This window comes from Poecilia latipinna, unplaced genomic scaffold (genome assembly GCF_001443285.1).
Source record: "Poecilia latipinna isolate Pla-1442-1.1 unplaced genomic scaffold, P_latipinna-1.0 Scaffold185, whole genome shotgun sequence".
Lineage (NCBI taxonomy): Eukaryota > Metazoa > Chordata > Actinopteri > Cyprinodontiformes > Poeciliidae > Poecilia > Poecilia latipinna.
Genome location: NW_015112801.1, coordinates 220,805 through 243,498, shown reverse-complemented (window position 1 = coordinate 243,498; position 22,694 = coordinate 220,805). Strand labels below are relative to the sequence as shown.

The window sequence follows — 22,694 nt, the reverse complement described above, 5'->3', positions numbered from 1 at the left end:
CCACCACTAGTTCTGACTACGCATCCAAACAAAATTCTCCACAGAAGCTGCAGTCAGTGCTCCACAAAAGCCCCTTTCTATTAATTGTGCTTTATTTTCATTAACTTCCTTCATCTTGTTATGATTTCTTTTACAATACTGTCCACTCTAAATAAATCTTTCCATCCATTGTTTCTTCTGTAAATAGAGCACTTCTCTGTGACATCTACATTCTCAGTACACGCCACAACGAACGTCACTTTGGAGTCGTAAACTGTTCACGTAAAAGTCTGATTGTGATTGCATAATTCAGTGTCATTAATAATTACACAGCAAAACAGGTTTAATTTCAGCAAAAAAAAATAAAATTAATTGAGCTTCAAGAACCCTGTTTGAACCGTTGCTCTAGCATATATACATTGAGATTGCTGCTTTCAGTTAGTAATTCTTCCCTCGCTACTTGCTAAGACAATTTAGAATGTAAACTTAAAAATCATTTTAGTAAAATCCTGTTTTACAGTATCTACTACTTCACACATGCAGCATGATGTCTCCTCTGCTTCTGATATAAACAACTCATCGCCGCTTATGGCAGAAAGACAAGAAAGTACCATCTATGAGGCTGTGGCCTGTTCTGGTGACTTGTATTTTTATTTTTATTTTTACCTAAACCCAGAACTGGGCAAAGTCATCAAGATAAACCTTTATGAGAGTACGTCTCTGCTAAGTTATTTTCAGGTTTCAGCGTTAAGATCAGGTGAATTTTTCACAAATTACTTTGAAAAACTAGCTAGTGGTATGTCAAACAGCTGAAGCTTAGTTGGACAAACAGCAGGTAAAAAAAAAATCTCTTTTTTCACCATGAAAGCAACAGTCCGTACATCAGCCTATGCGTGCTGCTGCAGCTCTTTAACTGTCCTGCCCAGCTTTGTTTCCTCCGTCGCTGCAACGCACAATAGAATAGCTGATATAGAAGCACAGCTAGCAGCGTGGACGAGTGGATTATTCTACTGTCAAGTCCCCTTTTCTGGAATTTCCCATGAAAACCAACAAGCAGTTCCTCTCCAAGTAGGTGATGCATGTGCGGCTCCAGCGGGTGTGTGAGCAGGAGGAAGCGCAGATAGTTTCCCTGGCCACCTGTTGCTCCTGCGACATTCTCTCCCATGCAGCCTGAGCAAACTATTTGAGTCCAGAGGATGCCATTGTACACACTTGTTGTCTGAGTGGGCTGCTTGTTGGGAAATTCTTGCTCAGTTTGCGCACTTTGATGTCCCAATATTGTTTCGCAAGACACATCCCGTTCATAAACAACTGGGCCCTGAAATGATTAGGAGTCATTCCCTCTGTCTGCCGCTGAGTGGAATGCATCTGACTGGAGAATGCAGCTCATGAGAACAGACCCCACCCTTCTAATTAGAAGCTCTTTTGCAACATTTTTTTTCATTTTCATGTTGATTTAGTTCTTCAGCGAAGACACTAAATTCCAATTGTTGTTGAGTATGTCATTCCAAAGTTAGTTGTTATAAGGAAAAAAAAATAATGATTTTGTTCTTTTTAACCCATCAAAAGAGGGAGAAAGACGCCAGCCCCCCTCCTTGACCCTGAACCAGATTAAGTGGGAATAGAAAACAGATGGATGGCATATATTTAGCAATCCATAGCTCGGTGACTAAGGCCATCTGACCCTCTCCTCCTATCCAGTAAGTTAGAAAAATAAGATTCTGGGACCATTTTATCTAAAGCAGCATAGAAAACGGTGACACTAAAAGCACACTAAAAGGAAACTTTGGGAGAAAATGGACAGTGTTTAAAGGGACAGTATGTCTTTTCCCTGCATCTAGTGCATAGGTGGGCTACTCTAGGCTTTGAGGGTCCCGCAACTTTTAGATGTGTCTCTACTTCAACACACCTGAGTCAAATAAGGAGGTATTGGCAGGATTCTGGAGAACTTGACTGCACTTGATTTAGTTATTTGATTGAAGTGTGTTGGACCAGGGAGACATCTAAGACTTGCAGCACACCTGTTCTGGAGGACAGGGATTACCTATCCTAATATAATGCTATTTTATAGCACAATCAAGAAACTATGTTACTTTCAGTTTTTATAAAAATTCTATATATATATATCAAATATGACTTAAAAGAAATCTGACTCTTAATATCTTAAAATTGGGCCTCTGTCTCTTTAAAAAAATCCTCTTTCTTAAACTTTGCCTTTGGGAAGTCATTGCAATATTGCTCCTTTATTACCCCTTTAACAAAGTTTTTACCAGTGTTGCACTGAGAAGTCGCTTGCATAATTAACTTTGCTGATGTGCAGTTCCACCAGGTGTTTGCTAATTGCTGCTAGCTAGTCTCAAGGAGCTCAAGGTCTCAAGGAGGAGAGGGCAAGGATTTCTAATACAGCATAAATGAATCTAGGCAAAACTCCAAGTACGTTTTTGATGAGAGAATAACATTACCACACGATGTAACGCTCAAAAAGTGAATTTTACATAAGAAACCCGAACCACATTTTGTTATGAAACCACCCAGCTTAAGAAATTTACTTTCAAAAGACTATTTAGCAGAAAGCTGACGAATATTAACATTAACTTTGAACATTAAGCTCAAAGACAGTAACACAGCAAGCAGACTGAAAGTAGAATAGTTGCCAAATTACTCGTTGATTGATTTTTCCTGCAATGATGATGTGCGAGCTGCTCAGCACCCTTACCAGGGTCATGGACCATATGTACTACCAATATCTCTAATTTAAATATGTCTAAAAACAGAAATAAAATAGATTTGACCAAACAATAAGCAAACATAACGTCCCAAAATTAATGCTTATTTGCTTGTGTCATTCAGAGACTGTTATTTTCTGCTTCAAGCTCAGTTTTGTTGTGTGTGTGTGCATGTGTGTATGTGTATTCTTTAGCTACATAATCCATCTTTGCATTAAAAGTTAATATTTAGAATGACGCTGTAAGCTGATTAGGTACAACATGCTCTTCAGTGTAGCTAACATGTCGGAACATGGCAGCTGACAGCCTCTCTCTCTGCTAATGCTGCAAAGAAAAGCATATAGTCTGAACGCTAACTGGAGGCCTCTAAAGCGGGAGGAACATGTCAGAAATGTAAATGTGATTCACATTTAAATTTGAGATCTTAAGCATTGTTATTGTCGGGGTCAACTCAGAAAACTATTTCAAAATTTATCAGGAGGGGATTCATTGTTTTTATACTGGAATAATAAAAATCTGTGGACATTATGTGAGCCCAGTTCCCTCAGTCACACCTACCCAGTGATCACATGTCAAGTCGCCCACTAAATAGACACTTTATGCAACAAGACCCCTATACTCTTTTATTATTCCTTATTTGTGCTAATTTAGGAAAGAAAAAAAAGGAAAGAAAGAAAAAACTAAACTACTTCAGTTACACCCGGGTGAGCTGCTGTAGCACATGTGACTCTTTACTTTATGATAGCTATTAAGTTTACATTCTTTCTGTCTAAAAGGCTGTAGGCTCCCCAACTTCGTCTTGTGCTGGAATCATAAACCACTATCACACTTTTCAGATCTTTAAATAATGTCCTGAGATTGTTATTTGGTCTGTTTGTCTGACAGGCTGATAGGGAAACTTGCAGTTCTCTGTATTTAAATACCGTAAGTGCTGATTCTGCTGGTGATCTGGAGGCTGGATTTAATAGCTGAACAAAAAAAAAATCCCAGAATGAACCTTCTTCTGAACTAGGGTGTAGATCTGATTCATGTTTATTGATGCAGAAATATTTCAAATGTAAATTTGCAACCCTTATTAGCCTTACATTTAGTGTCTGACTGCAGTGCTTTTCATAAAGGCTCCTCTGCACAACGTGGCTTTTGTTCCAACGTGAAAACAAAGGCCGGTCAATAGCCTGAGCTATGTGTGGCGTTTGTTGCAACAGTAGAAGAAGACTGTGTTTTTTTTGTTCAGGACATGTTGTTTCAGGATTGATAGCATCTTGATGAGTGAGCTGAACTCTACTGGGAGGCCTTGTAATAAAGCCTTCATAAGCCTACGGCTGCTACCATCTCACACATTTTGCCTCTGTGTGCCAAAAACAAGGCTGGAACATTGCAGACTGATTTAATGCCCCTTTACTAACAATAAAGTAGAATTAGGTGATTCGGTGAGGTTAAGCGTCGTAGTTATTTATTTAAAAGACAGCTGGAGTTCTACGACGGCCACACTTACCTTTTCAGTCAAATTCTTTTTCTTTTTTTTCTTTTAACCAAGAGTGAGTTTTCAGGATGTGACGCAGATTAAACCTTTTGGACCTGCTAAGTCATCATGTGTCTGCTGTGTGCTGTTCGCTTATTGTTCTGTTGTCAGTGGAGCTTTAGCCAGTCGTGGTCGGATACGCTCCCCATCCACAGGCTCAACAATGCAGGCTTATCCGGCAGTGGCAGAGTGGGTCAGCTCTCCCTCATCTCTCCATCACTGCGTCGGCCAAATAGGGCATTATTAGGAAAGGGGACTGCTGGTTGGTCATAAAACGACCCGGGTTATTATCCCAGCAGTCAGATTAGCCTGCTATGTCCATATGTGAATGTTTCCAAGTCTTCACGTGTTGTTATGGGACAGCTTCTTGACAGCTTTAAGAAAAAAGTGATTTTTTTGTGTGTCTATTTTTATTGGACCACTGTGGTGTTAGTATAACTAATTAATTGAATTTATTTAAAGTAACTAGGGCTGAAACAATTAATTGGATTAGTCAGGATGAATAGATTACAGAAATATTTGTCAATTAATTTAGCAATCGATTAATCGTTAACTGGAGGTCATAGACTCGAAAAAAGGCCGTTTGCTGAAAGAACAAAGTGAGAGTGGTAATTAAGCCAAAACTGCCCCCACAGATTAGCCCTAAACTGTATCGATGTTAAGTCAAGCTACAAATGAAGCGTACATTAAAGGAATGTTATATTGTTGCATTTTAAGCAAGAAAATGTTTTGTCATTTAAAAAAGGAACTGAATTATTTGTTTATTGGCATTTTCTTATGCATTTTCTAATATTGTGTAAAAGTGGTTAAATGTAAAATCTGCAGAGTGTGACAATTTCTTTCCCTGTTAATCGTCAAACGAATCGATAGAATAATCAATACTGAAATAGTTGTTAGTTGTGGCACTAAAAGTAGCATTTATTTGGTGATTACTTGAAAATGTTGGAATTATAAACATTTTTCGGTATTGTAATAATGCAATTGTACTTGCATCTCTTTGTTGTAAAAAAAAAAAAAAAAAAGAAAAAAGGCTGTGTGGAGATTGCATTCCTAATTAGGATTAAGGAAAAGGGTTAGGCAGCCTTGGCTAGAATGTAAGGCATTTGCAGTGACTGTCTCTGGTGCCATCTGTGCAAAGTATGGTGAGGAGCTAATTCTGGCTCCGAGTGTGGCCTGATTCAACAAAGATTTTGTGGTCGCAGTTTCTCTTCAAACATGGGATTTTGACTCTGGCTGCAGACTAAAAGCCGTTGCAGAGAGAAGAATTAGTCCCCCTCCCCACCCTCTGCACCTCTCCTCTTAGATGTCCTTTAAGCTGACGCCATAGAGCTGCCCAATTCATTTGGACATGGAACATGTGCAGCATGTCAGATTGTTCGCATAACAGAGACGCTGCGCCAGAAGAAGCACGCTCACTATCTACCCTCAGTGCTTCGATGTGCTGTGACAAGCCGTCCGTACTGTCTCCCTCAAGAGGCTGACCTAGGCTTGAGCAAAGGAGCTGTCAATTAGTTCATCATAAACAATGGTCATAAACAATGGTCAGGTTTTTTTTCCACCTACCTGGGAGGGATCCCAATTCAAAGGTTGCCGGTCTTTCTGTTACAAACACTAAATAGTGTCTGACCATTCATCTATTATCACTATTTTTCTTAAACAAATCATAATTACATAAATGCTACTCGCAACATTTCACTTTATATAGTACAGTTATCTTTTACAGATGATTTTGCTTCTGAACCAGAACCTTATTCGAGTTGGTTGTAACGCCATACTTGGGATGCACCAATATGAACATCCAACATCGCTGTTATGACCGACGTTGACGTCTATTACTTCCCAACTTGAGTCTGGGCTGTTTGGTTTTGTTGGGCCAATACCAAAAAAAGACAGTCATACATTTTTAAATACATTTTATTTTCGTCGATATAAGGCCATCTTGCACATACAACAGCGCAAGTGAACAAAATGTTCAGATATATTGTTAGTTATTAAATATATCAGGTATCTCTCACTGGATAAAATAGTCTAAACAGCAAAAAAAATCCCAATCAGTTGATTAGTTTTAGTTGACATTATAAAATAGAATTAATCATTATCATGATAAATCACCACTGTTATCACGTTATTATCCTGTAAATATTTGGAGCAGCTCTTTCGATCAGCTCCATTGGCTTTTTGCAGCTATATGCAAAATAATAGGGTTGTCTCAATGACTGGTCAAAGCAACATCCAGCTGTTTGTGATTACTGTTTGATCTATCCTGTCATTGATTTTCTATGGGCGTATTCAAAAGAAAATCTGGATCGTGTTGCTAATTATTCGTGTTCAGAAAGGAAGGGTGGGGGGGGGGGGGGGGGGTCATAGTGTTTCCGAGGAGGCTGAATTACAGCGCATTGCAAATATAACCCAGCGGCGGATCATGTTTTCCATGAAGATCTCACGCCTGGATTTCTGTCATTACGTTTAGGTCTCCTCCTTTTTTTTTTTTTTTTTATATCTTTGCGTTTGATGCTTATTGTTTCCAAAGTTACAGTACACTGTCGCCATTGTTCTGTTTAATTAAGCCGTGATTCGCCCCGACCGCCTGAAAACTGTGTCAGAAAACAAAGGTCCGCATTGGCATGCCGGGCCTCTGAGGGCATGCGAAGAGGCAGTTTGACACCAAATAACCGGACTATTTTTATGCAACAGCCATCTGATTATCTCAGGCCCAAGATGTTTCACATGATTTAATAAATGTCGAATGTTATTGAAGAAAATTTATGGTTTCGTGGTTGCTCGTGAGCTAAAATCACTAAAACATGTTGAGGGATCAAATGAAGGAATAAGTGCTTGTTTTTTTTACCTTAAACCATCAGTTTAATTTGTATGTCAAAGCCCTATATTTATTTATTTATTTATTTATTTATTTATTTATTTATTTATTTGACACAAGTCCTGAATTATTAGATCTTCATTTTATTATATGAGCAGAAAAAATAAAAAAAAAGATCCTTAGCTCTTGATAATGCTTAACACATTGTGTATATATTTTTTTTATTTTAGTTATTTTTTATATCAGCATGTTCCATTGGCAACTCATTACTACATTTGGATTCCACTCATTTCAAACAAGTGAAACGTTAAAGCAATCAGTGGCGGCGGCTGCGTGTAAGGTGAAAGAGTGAAAGTTTGTCTTCCTCCTCTGTGGTCCGGTCCTGTGAGCTAGTCATACTTTCCTCGGGGTTAAAGCGAGAGCGGGCCAGATGTAGATGCTAACGCTGACACAATGTGACAGGTTCCCAGGCATTCAATGACACCATCAGCCCCACCGCAAAGCCCCCACCTCCTTCACCCTCTCGTCGGTTCGCTCCACGTCTTTGACCCTGCCGGATCAGAGGCCTCACCAGCGGTGAGGCTCGTGGGTCACGCCGGACTCACCGGGCTCACAGATAACGGCCTGGAGCAGCTGCATATTCAAACACAGAATAAATGAATACACAAAGAGCTCTTGCAGACAGAGCAAACTGTGTTTGAGTACACCTGGATAAGATACCGGAGCATTTGAATAAACCCCTGATACCGGGATCCAGTTCAGAGACAGAATGAGTTTATCCAGTTATTGTGGGATGTCGGGGACATCACGGTCTGTTCGGTTTTACAGGCTTTCTCTTTCTATTTCTGGCTTTCTCTACCCCTGTCATTTTATATTATATTATATAAGCCTTTGAAATTGTTTTGTTTGGGAAAATGTTGCTTTGTAAACTTTGCTGCTAGTGTGACCATTTTCTCTGAGATTGTTACCTTTAATTTGATTGAATATAAAATAATAAGACAAAATCTATTCTGAGTAAATAGAAAACATAAAGTGATTTATTGAGGACATGCAAACAAGGACAGGATACAACTTTGTAATATATTGAGTTTTTAATCTGTGTTACTAATTAAAAAACTAGATAGTACCATATAATTTTTTGTCAATATATTCTTTGGCTGATGAACTCTAAAATATAACAATATTATAATATTATAGCACAGTTTTTCACCCCTTCACACTGCTGTGTTTTCTTGGTCCTCTTTCTTTAAGTGTTCTGCAAATTTTTCTAGAGAGTCGATGTGTTCTTAAAAATATTCAGTAATATTTTAAATAAAACCGCTGCACTCAGAGTTTTAAATGGCCTCCTTTTCATTTTTGAATTAGATGACTTTGCTGTTTTTAAGTGTAGCATTTGGCAAGGAACTATAGGATCATCTTTAACACGACTTTCACAGATTCTGTTGAAAAGTTTTGACTGCACTTTTAAATCAATTCAAACGGACAAATCAGTTCGTCTACACAAGTTGTTTTGTACTTAGTGATCATTTTCTGCACTTTGACCAAGTTGATGAAAGTCCTACTGATGTTCGCCTAAAGCCAGAGTAGTTAGCTTTGTAACTAATAATCTGCCATTGTAATGTTTCACCTTTTTTACCCATAATGAGGTGCCATAGAAAGTTAAATTGATCTCACTATTTGTGTTTAAAGTTTTTTCTTGGCTGATAAAAACATTCTTTTAAATTATTGTCATGGAAATATGAAGCATACTGATTGTATTTTTTAACACAAAGGCATAAATAACAAAATTATTATTAGCGTAACAATCAATGACATTATTTCTGAAACTGCAATGTGATATTTTTCATGTATTAAATAAAATCATCTAAGTAATGGTTTACATTTAGATTTTCATGCATCAATAGAGCAGTTCAGGTTCTTCTTTGGTTCTAGGAATGCTCCATCGAACACGTGGACAGCAGAACCAAACAGTTGAGTGAGAAAAACCAGACGAGGCTCCCACGAACACCAGGGTGAAAACCAGGGTCTGGTCTGTGTCTGTCCAGCTAAATGTGTTGGGTTTGTTTTCACAACCAGGCAGAGGCCAGAGAAAAACACTGCAGTTCCCGCTTCTAGTTTTACCACAAATAGACGAGAGGTTTTATTTACTGAAACTGTGACGATCAAATGCGGCCCAGTCTCAAAAACAGAAAGGACACTGTTAGCTGGTCACTGTTTACAGATAATTCACATTTCATCCGTTTGTCTGTCATTGTTGTAATTTTTTTTAAAACCCCCAACATGTTGCCATGTTGCATATTTATCATGTTTTGTTGTCATTCTGTCAGTCAGATCAACAAGCAGTCTTTATTAGCTGACCACATCTGCATAACCTGGCAACAATTTAAGAACTACTACAGAATAAATGCATAATATTAAACTTTCCGTCACTTTCCAGGCTCATTGTAATAACTTGTACTGCAATCAGTCGGTTTCTGACAGCAACTGGATTGCTGTTTGTGAGAGAGATTACATTTTAATTTGTGAATGATGCCAGCGCAGAAGCAGACATTTTAGGCAGAAGATAGAAACGGTGTGGGAGGACATGGCCCTGTCAGACCAATTCCTCATTTTCTGATAACCAGTCACTGTTTATATTTGGTTTGATCATTTTGATCACTGAATTGTTTGCTTCTCTTGATGTTAGATATCGCTTAAAAAATATATATATATATATCTTTACATTTTTCACCTCTGTAAATAAAGTTCTTTTAACAAGAACAAGAACATGGGAGCATTCAACTCCCCCTTGGGCAACCTATTGATTTCTTGAAGGTTACAGAGGATTGTAAGATTTTATTAGTTTTCAAAAACTCCTATCCTCAGATCCAGGTTAGAGATGTTCAATAATCCGTGGATGTGAAAAGTGTTTGATAGTTTTGAATCTGAAACAGCAGCATCAGACTTTTCTGCCCTATTTTGACCATTTATTGTTGATTACTGGAATCTCTTTTTTATAGCAGGTTGTTTCTCCTTTGTTTCTCTCTTTTTCCACATCATCAGCTTTCAGCCAATAGAAAACATATCCAACACTGATCTTTTAGTGCCTTTTTAAAATCTTTCCCACATCAGTAATTTACGTCACTGCACCTAAATTGGTGGCTGTTTTGGTCGTTTATGTGATTGTGAGAACTCCATCAGACGGATGAATGGGAAGAGGGAATGCTGCTTCCTGACTTCACTGGAAGCATGTCAACCTATGCCAGTCATGCCATGACACACCTTGAATTGAGCGGCCCACTCCACCCGTGTTCAGTATGTAATACATTTATATGAAGGTTTAATATAGCTGCATTTTTAGAATTCACTTGAGGTTTCCTGACTCTTGGAGCGATGCGCTGCTCTGGACTCAGCTCCAGTGAGGTGGCATTTGCTTAGCAGCTGAAGGAACATCTGACACTTTTGTTTCTTACTAGTAGCCATATGCTGTTTTTAACCTCTCCGCCTGTACGCACATTCTTTTTCATCACTTTATCTGCATTTTGTATTAGACTGTGCCAGATAGATCAGTGGCTGATCTAAACCTACAGAAACATGTTTGTTTGTCCTCATTATTGAGTATTCTTTACTCAAGCTCCAAGTAATAATAGTAATAATAATACTTTGAAGCATTTTACATCAAAGGATATTTATCTGCCAGCAAACAGTGCTTTTCTGAAGAGGAGCCAGAGGTTGTGGTTGCCACCGATTCGATATTAATGTCTATATCAGTCCCAATATTGTCTGTTATTTTTGTCAGTTTCAGCTTCTTCATCATATTTATTTTTTACACGGTTTCACTGAACAAATCCAAGTTGTGTTGTTTTTACATGCTTGACCAAGCTTATGAAGCTATTGGTGTAATTTAACTGGTGCAGAGTTATCAAATAAATTTGTAATTTGGTGCTTTTATGTCTGTGTTTAAAATAAGAAACGTTTCAAGTCAATTCAGCATTGTTTTTCTGAACGGTGTTGGTGCCATCTGATACCAAACCTAAGATATCTGTATCGGTATCGTGCATCTATAGTTATAATTATGTTGATCAGGCATAATTTCTCATAGTGCAATGGAGCCCCGTTACAATTGGCACACTAAGAGTTAAAAACTACCTTTTCAGATGCAGCTACAGAAATTGTCACCATTCCATGATTTAAATTGCATTTATTGAGATGTCAGTGACACACCACTGCCCCTTGCCTACCTGTTGCTGGGCACTGTCAGTCACCTGACTGTTTGGAAATAGTTCTGGTCTGTAAAAACTCAGACAGCGAAGCACCATTCATCAATCTTATTCAGATAACGCTGCTTGAAACTAGAGCTGGCAGGTCACAAGCAGCATGTGTGCAAAGCAGCTGACTGCAGAAAACCTCAATAACTATCCAGCTAGTTATCCAATATTCTGGAAACTATTACCAGAGTTACAGGGCGTTCTAATTAATAAAATAAAATAAATGTAACCAATTGCATTATAACAGTTATAATCTATATATCTTGTTATTTTTTTACTACATTTTTTCTGTTGGTATTAAAAGCACTGTTATACATTGATGTGGGTAATTGCGTAAATAGCATGCTTTGCTGGAACCTACGTATTTTTACTTCATACTATGTTTAAGAGGTTTGGAGAGAGGCAGAGGCAGGTGGATGTGTGGGAAAGATGTGCTGGGGAAGGAGGAGAGCTGCTGGATGAGCGCAGCAGTGACGAAACAACCCGGGGTCATTCCTCATGCCAGCTCAGCTCCGAAGCCTTCCTCCTGTCTTCATCACCTCGCAAGCTGACTGCTTTTTTATGAACGAACCGTTCTGGGGCCCGTTTAGTCACGTCCTCCCACAGCCACGGGAACAGGTGGAAAACGTGTATTTCACTGGTGGTCACCCTCATTATGGTGGAAATTCTGTTACTATAGAAATCACCCTGTGTTTCTATGGGAACCGGAGCGCGGCGTCATGATCATGTTGCAGGAAGACGTGCATCGTCACCATCATATTGCTGATTCTGTTTCAGTTTGCGGAACATGTTTTTTCCTCTCTTCTATTACTGGATGTTAAACATTTATACCCGTTGGTAGTCGTACATTGAGGGAATAAAACTAGTGGTGGTTTGTGTGAGAGCATAAACATTTACACCTCATAAAAGCAGTTCTGAGTGAAGAACAGAAGAGCATTCCCATCAGAGACTCTTTCTTTGGGATGACCATGGAAAACTCCACAGTAAGCCTAGAGGAGAAACTATGTGACGCATATCTTTGTTCAAATAAGATATTTAATAATAATAATTTTAAAAGAATGTTTTAAGCTGCTTCTAGTGGTTAGAATTAAAATAAATCATGGAAGCATTACCATTCTATCATTAGGAGATTCACAATGAATAGCTAATGTTGAATGATGTTTTATCTTATGTCATGACTTTGTTGACCAAAGTCATAACATTTTTTAAAGCTATAGTTCAGGTTCTGTCAACTTCCCTTTTGTGGACAGATGCCATTCTGCACTGAGCTTATAGAAAAATTGAGAAATCCTCAGGCTAGGCGCTGGTTTTAGTTAATTTCAACAACTTAAACTGTAAATATACAGTAATTATCAATGGAAGAGACCATTGTTAAGCCTGTTGCTGTTTTCTCAGTCCGACTATGCAGTTTTACTCTGCCAGAGGTTTCTGGCTGTAACAATCTGCTGACCAGGCAGATCATCTGATTTTAGATCTGCCAAGATCATTTCCAAACCTCTATGTGACCTGGAAGAGCTCAGCAACTTAGCTTTATGTTTTGTTTTGTTTTTTAACCCACATAAGCAGTTTCTGTTTGAGATTTAAATTTCTAAAAGCAGCTAAAATGGAGGATTTCTTGTTAGGATTTGTTCAAACTCACCCTAATGGCATCTCTCTACCTCAGATAAAAACTGTAATTCATACATCATAGAAGAAAATTACACATTTAAGTAATAACTAATGAAGTTTTCAAGAAAATTAATTAAAAGAAGACACTTTTTATGCTTCTAAGGCTATAATTCACGTCCCATTTATCAATTAAGCTCATATGCCTGTTTTCAAAGCACACTACTACTTTGTGTAGAAACTACTACACAAAGTGTAGAAACTACTACACAAAGTACTAGTGTAGTAGTTTGTAAAATGACTAACTTTGGCTAAAGTTTGTCATTTTAGTCAAATTCAGCACATTTGCAGCAAGGTGTTTCTTAAATTTAAATGATGCAAAATTCATTTTTTGCACTTTTTTCTTTTTGACATCCATTTGGGTTTTTATTGCCCATAGACCTATCCTAACTTGTTCAGAAGGAAACACAATAACATCCCTTTAATAGTTGAACTAAAATATTTAGCAGAACATTTTTACGTCATTGCAGGTCATTTTTATCACTACATCTATTTAATAATACTATGCATGTGCACATGCACAAAACCTTAATTACTTAATTGGCTGTAATAACTTCACCTTTATGAGGATTAAAAATAGACATAAGATGCTACAGAGAAGAAACACCACAGAGTCATGCTGTACAGGTTTAACTGGAGAATAAAAACCACTGATCCCAGTGGAGTCTTCCTCAGCTGTCCCAGTCTTCCTCTCTCTCCCCCACAGTGAACGGCTTTGACTCGTCACCAGCCAAGCTACTTAGTTTGCCGGTGTTGAAACAGTGAAACAAGGTGCTGAATATGAATCAGTAGTATGTAGGCCATGTTGTTCAGGTAGCAGTAGCAGTGGAGCGTGTACCGGCTGTTCGCCTGTTCTGGCTCCAAATGTACATGCCTGTTCTTACCAATGTTACAGGAAAGAGCTGCAACACCTGACAACACCCTGCTGAAGTATAGCCAAAGGTATATGGTATATTATCTGTCGGACTTGACCTTGGAAACGTCCTGGTTGATGTGACAGACCAACCAGAGAAGAGGGCTTTATTTTATTGTGATGACAGTCTTTGCTGTTGAGTAAAGGATTACTGTATGTTACACCATTGTGGAACCATCTACATTGATCAGGTTTAAATAAATAAAATAACAGATGAAATAAGAACCGTCAAAAATTATTAACAGAACAGTTTCGATGCCAGCTTTTGATCGCAGCGTAAAACTGGCCGCAGCCACTTTGATGTCTCGAGTTTCCAAAGAGGCGTGGGAATGTTCTCCACAGGCATGAAGTTTGGATGTTCCACGGGGAATATCACTGGTTGTTTAATTGAACCTTTCTATTTATGATGCCGGCGTCGTCTCGCAGCAGCAGCAGTAGCGTAGGAGACAAGTGCAGCATCCCAGGAGACGCTACCAAACAAGGAGGAGCTCATTACAGCGCGCCGGCACGGAGAACTCCTCCGCTCCGCCGGGCCTGCTGTATTATTCAGTGATGTAAAACTGAGAGAGTGGGTTATGAGGGCATTACACTAAGATTACAGAGAATAGCCTGAGCCCATCATAGAGTGGGCAAGGAAGATTAGAGAGAAAAAAAAAAAAAAACAACTTTGCAGATTTACAGATTAACACAACTCACATCTGTAGCGAACCAAGAAAGGAAAACTGCTATGTAGGTCAGTGAGCACCTGCATGATTTAAATGCTATTGATCTGCACCGCTGTCTTGCATCGCGATCACAGTGACTGTGGACTCATCCCCGGCTCCGTTAGGGGGTTGTTTAAGAACGGCAAGATGCCAGCAGGAACTGAACTGGGCCCAGTTGGAGAAAGGTGCTTGGAAAGAGAGCGGGAAACGCCCCTCCCATGTCCCATCATCAGCACTTCCTGATATTTTACTGGATTTGTTTTTGCTGAATTGTAAAACACTTAGAGGGAAATGCTGAAGGTAGTTTTTTCTGGATGGTTACTTTAGCAATATTTTTACATGCATCAATCTGATCTTCAAAAATCTGTTTATGCCTCTTTTTTATGTTTTATGAGTAGGAGGTTTAACGTCAGAGCAGAGAGTTTGGATTGACAGACACTAGAAATCCAGCTAACATATTCTGAAAAATGTTTATACAACAAAACATTTTTAGGGTATTTTACTTATAATCAGATAGATTACTTTGAAATACAGAGCAGAGGACAACGTGGCAGAAATGAATCATGAATTGGTAAATTTACAATTGACTGATGAACTACTACATTTTGGTAAATCAAATCTGTATACAATGTGTATGCAAGTTCTAGGGTAGCGTGTTACTTACTTGTGAAGATGTTCCTTCTGTGCCTTTAAATAATAACACAAGGATATATTTTTTCTAATCAAGGGTTAGAAGTATGCCAGAAGCCAGTCCTTTTGTGTGGGGGCTTAATGTGATTTCCTGGACAGCTGTTTTCAAGGCACATCTCTCTAGCTTTTTTTATCTCCATGTCAAGCTCACTTAGGTACTTAATCTGCTTTAATACTGGCTGAATCAAGGAGGAGCGTGTGTGTGGACTGGGAGGAAACTCCAGTACTTGTGTCAGAGCAGAGGGAAAACTGTTGACGGCTTTGTGTGTGTGAGAACATAGGTGGACAATATTCCTATCTAGAAATACAGCTGGCAGATTCAGAACGCCACTTTGCCCCGGATAGACTACAGTGTTGTGATGACAACAAAAGACTTTTACATGCCAAACATTTGTAGGTAAAGAAGAACTAATTATGGGAGAGAAATCTGAACAATAAATCAGTCAGTGGCACAAGTTCATGGTAAACAAAAATGTTAATATTACAGTTTTCAAATAGACATTCTTATTAGACAGACAGATTGTGATAGCTGTAGATTTAACCATTACATACACTTGGAGCCTGAGGTTGTACTTATGACAGCAACAAACATTAATTTCTTTGTCCAATAGTTCGATCTCAGTTTTTTTATTATTATTATTATTTGGTTGAATGATAAGGCCGAAAAACATATCACACTATAAGGGTTTCATATCAGTTCAAATTGATAATTATTTATTAGTTTTTTTTGTTGTTGTTGTTTGTTTTAAATATCCAAAATACTGCCCTTTCCTCTTTTATACACAAATTCCTCCCGAGGTGTTGTACTCATTTTCTGCTTTCGCGCCACGCTGCTGTTTTTTTTTTTTTTTTTAAGCAGTTAAGAGGCACAGCGGCGAAACCCTAAACTGCTGCTGTGCATTTGTTTTTCCCCTTAGTGAGCACCTATTTACGCTGGTGTTGTGTTGTGGCTGTGAGCACCAGCTAAGTCTAAGCTTCTATCTTGTTATGATCTTGGGTTTGAGCCTGGGCTAATCAGCTTAGGCTTGTCTGCTTTAACAGGTGACCGTAGACTCTGCTGTGTGTTCAGATGCCAGTTGGCTGAGGTCACTTTAGTCCTGTTTGAGTGCTTTCCTTTGAATCAGAGGGCTTAAGCCCCCCACCGCTAATTAGAGGCTGACTGCACCATTTCTACTGGAGGACATTCACCGGTGGCGTCGCACACTTGTGGCCCGTCCTGTTCAGTTTCACATCCCCGACCTGAAAGGACCACGGCTGAAAAACATATCACAATATTGTTGTTTCGTATTAGTTAATTATTGATTATTTTTGTGTTATCAGTGTCTAAAATACTGCCAAACTGGTGACTTGACTTTTCCTGTGTTATCCACATTTTTTTCCTTTCCTTTCCATTTTTTATGTGCTATGCGGTTCTGGATCGGCGTTCAGAGAAATTATTGAATATTCTATCAAACATGTTATATATTAACATTGTCACCTTCCTAATATAGTTCTGGCCTAAGTAATCTTTTGCCAAATGTCTTTTTTTTTTTCCTCCAAGTCATCTTTTTAGGCCATTATTGTAGGACGGTGACAATATTGATCATGTCTATCTCTCTATATTTCACTGATTGGTTCTTCAGCCCTTCCTACGCCTCGAAGTTCTGGTGGTTCAGGTCCAGCTTCGCCGTGACTTTTTGGGGGCCTGAACTCTTCCAATGCTTGCCACATATCCTCGTCGAGAAAGCAGCATCTTGCTGATATGAATGCTCAGTAGAAAATAGCCTGACGGAAATAGATTTTCAGTGACCCTGCATCCAAAAGCCAGGCCATCATTTTAGATCGCAGCAGATCTAAGTGTTGATGAGCGCGTTCTTCGCTTAACAGTCATGTGGAAGTGATTTCCACGAATTTGTTCGCGGACCATGGGCTGTCAGGATGATTCAGCGGAGGCCCCTCCCACCGCCCCATCCTTCACATCTTTCTGGGGTGTTTTTGCACTGTTAGTCCCACATGGACAGCAGCATCAGGCCCAGAGATAGACAGTGAGGAGGGGCGGGGGAAGAGAGGCTCGGCAGGCAGTTAAACTACTGCCATGGTGAGCTCGCCCTGAAAAGGCCACATGCCTCCCTGCACAATTATCCACTGTGCATAGAAGCAACACCCCAACCTTCCCCCCTCCCCACCCTCAACTTCCACACACACCCACGCTGACATGCACACACTCGACCGGAAGACGGACAGTAACAAAGCGAGGAGAAATACTTCTGCCTGTCCAGATTGTCCCGCAGATTTAGACTTTATGCTCCCTTTGATTATGTTTGTGAAATTGAATACAAGCATGAAATCCTTCCCCGGGGAGGGTGTTAGAACAAGGCCAACATCAGCGGAACCAGCTTGGATTGGACATGTAGCACGAGATCATCAGTTCATCATGAAAATCCAGAGTCTTATGTTGCCTCCCTGCTTGTTATGTTGCAGGTTACTTCAGTGCGTTGGCAGTGGTGCTAAAAACAAGCGAGGAATTCCCCTCCACAGACGAATTTAACAGTAAGAGCGTAACGACCGAACGCACAACCCGAAACGGCCCCAGAATGAACTCATCACCTGCTGTTTCTCTTCCTTTGCAGGGGTCGAGTTGTCATGTTTGATTGAGTCCATATCCACAATAAACCCACGGATCGAATGGAAAAAGATCATCAACAACAAGCCGAGTTACGTTTACTTCGACAGGAAGATCTCGGGTAAGGCTCAACGTCAGCTGCTGCTGTTTCTCTGCTGCTTGTTGTTCAACTCTTTTCATCTCTCCCATCAGGTGACTTGGAGAACAGAGCTGTGATCAGAGAGCCGGCCACGTTGGTGATAACCAACGCCACAAGGTCAGACACAGCCAAATACCGCTGTGAGGTCACCGCCGCTGACGACGCCAAGTCATTTGACGAGATTGTGATCGACCTCGTAGTGAGAGGTACTTCGGCTTCTTTTCATCCCCAATTGAACTCTGTGTGCTTCTGTTGGAAAATAAAAATAAAATAAAAAAACCTACAGGAAACGCAGAGCAGGAGCCGCTACCTTGCCCTTAAAAGGCAGACTTCACACTGCGGATGCTGTAAAGTGAAACCCTGTTGTAGGTCGCACTGACCTGGGTGGCATACTCTCTAGGATGCGTTCAGAACTGCCCAGCTGCAAAGGCGTGTTCTGGGCTATAAGAGGAAGGCTCTGAAACTGCATCTGTTCTGAACTGCAGAGCTAAAGAAAGCATAAGCCGCGTGTTTCGGTGACGTTTTCTGGCTGGTTTTCGCCAGGTCCTGTCAGTGGTGCCACTTCAGTGACCCACGAGTTTTTGGCCTTTCTAAAAGCTTCGGGCTGATTTGTAGACATCAGTTTGTTTCTCCTCGGTGATGCTTTTGGACTGTAAAAGCTCGAGATGTACTGTCCTGATTCGTGTCATATGTTCTGTGCCACCACAGTGAAGCCGGTGGTGCCAAAATGCAGCGTTCCAAAGTCTGTGCCTTTCGGGAAGTTAGCCGAGCTCAGCTGCGTGGAGGAGGAGGGCTTCCCCAAGTCTCAGTACCAGTGGTTCAAGAACAGCGAGGAGATTCCAGAGGACCCCAAGTCCAGTCCCAAATTCCTTAACTCCTCATACACGTTCAACACAGGAACAGGAACTCTGGTCAGTATGCGGGTGCACGTGTCTGGGCAAGGACACACAAGCGAGGCGTGGGCGGGGCATTGAGGGGACAGTGGCCTAATGCCCAGGGGAAGGGGCAGATATTTTAGGGAGGCAGTCGAGGGGCTCGGGCCGCGACAGGAATCTGCTCTCCTCGTTTGCACATTCCTCAATTCTAGGTTAGTTTCCAGCACAGCTTAGACTGCTGCGCTCTCAGCCGTCAGATGTGACCCAGCACCAGCCGACTGCTCTTTGTCTCAGAACCAGGCAGAGCGGTCAAGACGAAAGACATTTCAAAATGGTTCCTTCAGTTCTGTCTCGCTTTCTCTCCTAGCCTGTTCGAAAAGGAGCGCTCAGTTCCAGTCTTCACAGAAAAAGTAGCTGTAAAGTGTTAAGAACAAAGTCAAAGTAGCTGCATTTCCATTGCAAATGGAGTTTTTGTCAATATTCCATTGATGCCGCAAAAACATAATTTTGCGCTTGAGTTGTTTTCATTAAATAAGAAATCAAATTAAAATCTCATTTGAATAACCTTGTTCACGCAATAAGTCATGAGAAATCATGGCAGCGATGGTTGCATCGTTTCATGAAATGCATTCATAATTCAGCCGTGGTACTAGCGCTCATCATCTATCAGCCATCAGAGGAGACGTCGGCATCTCGTTCAGGGGTCGCTGCGACAAACCCCTCATACCTATGTGCCATTTTGGGGATTTTGTACTTTGTGATTTCACAGAGCTGCTAAAGATTCAACATGTTTGAACAACATGGAACCTTTTATGAACTGTGCAGCTGTGAGAGCTCTGGTGGAGCCGGCTGCTCGTTGTCCAAAAAAAAAACAAAAAAAAATCCATCCTCATACTACTTCCTGTTGTCTTCTTCATTGTTTTCACCAGTAGTCACATCCGGTTGTTGATCACATTGTGTGAAGCGATTTCCGTTGCAGTTTTGTGAAATAAACCCATTTTGATACTGCCAAAAAAAAAAAAAAGAGATCAAAATTAGCATGTTTCCATTAAGCAAATTCATTTTTGTAATTTCAATTTGCTCAATTTTATGGTTAATGGAAATGCAGCTGGTAGTTTCATATTGCATCGTTATTCCTACATAATGAAACACAAGAAACGGTGAACATGGAGAGTTTACTTTTGCACTGTTTACACAGAGCTACATTTATTCAGTTAGTTGAGTAATTTTTTTCTGAAAGGTTACTTTTAGGAGTGTTTTCACTATGTTGACCTTTTTACTTTTACTTTATGAAGTATCGCTGCTCTCACTTAAGTAAAATATCCGGATAACGTGCCCAGTGTGAGCCAGGTTTTGTTAAAGTTGTTGAAGTTTTCATATGTTTATATTGAAAGAACTTGGAATTGGATTTGGAAAAATCTTTCTTTTACATGATTTTGTTATTTTATAATTTTGTAATTTAAATTAATTATATTCATTTTGGTCTTTAAAATACCAAAATTTCCACAATTTTGTATACTTTGGTGTAATTTTTAAATATTGCATAACTGATGATTTGATCAGTGGCCTTTTTACCAAACACTTGTTTTACTCGTACTTGAGCAATTTTGGATCATTTTTACTTTCACTTGAATAAAAATATGCTGAAGTAGTTCTACTGCTACTTGTGTGCAGCTTTTTTGCCACTCTACCCAACCTCTGTTTTTAACCATACTATAACTTACCTTACATTGCATTATATAGAAGGAAAATAACACTCCTGTATATGCAACATTTATGCATTTAGTGCTGTTGTGAACAAAGATGAAGTGAAATGCTTTAGAAAAGAAGCAATTGTACCTCAGGACACAGAATTACAGATATAAAAGCTGGTATGTGCTGCTTTGAAACGGGACACTTGTCTTCAGTTAGTGAAGGTAATCACGAGTCAGGACGCATAATGCAGGAGAACATGTGTTAGATCTGCTGTGGCTTTAGCCTGTCTCTATGTCGCATAATCCCAGACCGACATGCTGTTCCGACCTGGACTCTATCGTGGTTAGACCATCTGTTGCAGGACTTTCTAATGGCTAAAGTTAGTTGTTTTATTTTGACTTTGTGTTGGAATCATTAAAACACATTCCTACTGGTACTGTGTCACTACTAAACCTATTAGTGTGTCCAGTCTGCACACGTAACAACAGAAAAATGGGACAAAAGCTGCAGATTGAGTTAATGTTGGTGGGATAAGTAAATATTTGACTTTGGTTATGTGAAACAACTTTAACTAAAACAAGCAACGTCATCAGAAAACGCTTTGAAGTAGGGAAGCGATTTTTCAGACAAAAAAAAAAAAAAAAAAAATTGGTATCGGCTAAAATCCACATGTCCCACTAGCTGTTGATGACTGGCAGCTAGATGGAGACGTGCACAATTCCTCACTATGTTTCCCTGCTGAAACCTGTTATTGACAAAAGTTAAAATGTTTGTTGAAAATCTTTAACTCTAATTTGTTGATCCTTTTTTTCTTGACACTTTGCGACTGCTTTACACGCTTGAAATGAAGCAACAGATCGTAGCAGTGAAAAGGTCGATGCAAAAAACTGAAATATTGTTGACTTCATGCTGTCGACAGTGAAATACTAATCAAATTGTCTCGTGACAATAAACTGCTGAGCACTATTTACTGAGATGTATGTTCATCTACAAATGAAAACTAACTGGAGTAAAACCTGTTTATGCTAACATATGTATTAACCTTATTGCACTAAATCCTGAAGAAATGAGCATTAGCAAAGGATTCTTTAACCAAATTGCCACTTTGTCAAGAAAAGTGAGCAGATAATTTTCCTATTTAAGTTTAATTCAAATTAAATTACTCATCTAAATATAACTTTGCCTGATTGACAAGTCACATTTGGTCTATTAGTGGTTAGCATTAATATGGTGTGAAAGTCATTCCTTGTTCTTTGGTAGTGACCGTCAGTGCCAAGCAAAGCCAGAGTCTTCATCCTGTAATGTGTTGAGATGTTCTTAAATAGCAAGTGACTGAAGAAAAGAAAAGTGCAGTCGCAGGAGGGGCCTGTATTATTCTGACGTGTTTCACTCTCTCTCCCTACGCAGAGATTCACTTCAGTCATAAAAGAAGATGCAGGCGAGTATTACTGCCGAGCGAAGAACGATGCAGGACATGCTCAGTGTGCACCCCAGAAGATGGAAGTGTGTAAGTGTTAACTGTCTCCATCAAACAGACCGTGTTTGTCACTGTTGTAAATAGTCAGTCATGTTTATTTTTGTAGCACATTTTCAGTAACAAGCGCTACGTTTTGTCAAGTTGCTTATCATCAAAATCCTCAGATAAGTTCATCAATGTTCCAGTGATTAAGGGACAAAAGTAGCTCTAAGCAGACTGGATTTTAGCCTTGATTTAGCCTAAATCCTGCTTCTCCGTGTTTGGTTCTGGTTCTAAGCATGCAGACCATAACCAGATGACCTGAGTGGTCTGAAAGGTTGATTAAAGGTCGTTAATGTATTTTGGTGCTAAGCTGTTCAGAGATTTGTAAACTAGCAAATGCATCTGAAAGTATATTCTCTGAGCTACAGGGAGCAATTGGAAGAACTTTAGAACCGGGGTGTTGTGCTCCGTCTCCGTGGTTTAGTGGGAACGTGAGCAGCAGCGTTCTGGATCAGCTGCAGCCGTCTGACGTTTTAGGCAGGAAGACACCGTTGCGGTGATCAATCCGTTTAAAGTTAAACACGTTTCTAGATTTTCATGGGACGTCCTGGAAATGTTCCTAAGGTGACAGAAGGCTGACTTTGTAACTGTCTTTATGTG

The 22,694-nt window shown here is 39.7% G+C and overlaps 1 protein-coding gene across 1 annotated transcript in view; it reads left to right on the top strand.

Moving 5' to 3' along the window:
• LOC106946299 (junctional adhesion molecule C-like) overlaps positions 1-22,687 on the top strand; it is a 37,442-nt gene extending 14,755 nt beyond the window's left edge. The window contains exons 2-6 of the mRNA XM_015030521.1: positions 17,725-17,793; positions 17,874-17,987; positions 18,059-18,211; positions 18,714-18,916; positions 21,983-22,687. Of these exons, the coding sequence (XP_014886007.1) occupies positions 17,725-17,793; positions 17,874-17,987; positions 18,059-18,211; positions 18,714-18,916; positions 21,983-22,093 (650 nt within the window). The 3' untranslated portion in view covers positions 22,094-22,687. The remainder of the gene's footprint in view (positions 1-17,724; positions 17,794-17,873; positions 17,988-18,058; positions 18,212-18,713; positions 18,917-21,982) is intronic.
• The last annotated feature ends 7 nt before the right edge of the window (positions 22,688-22,694 follow it).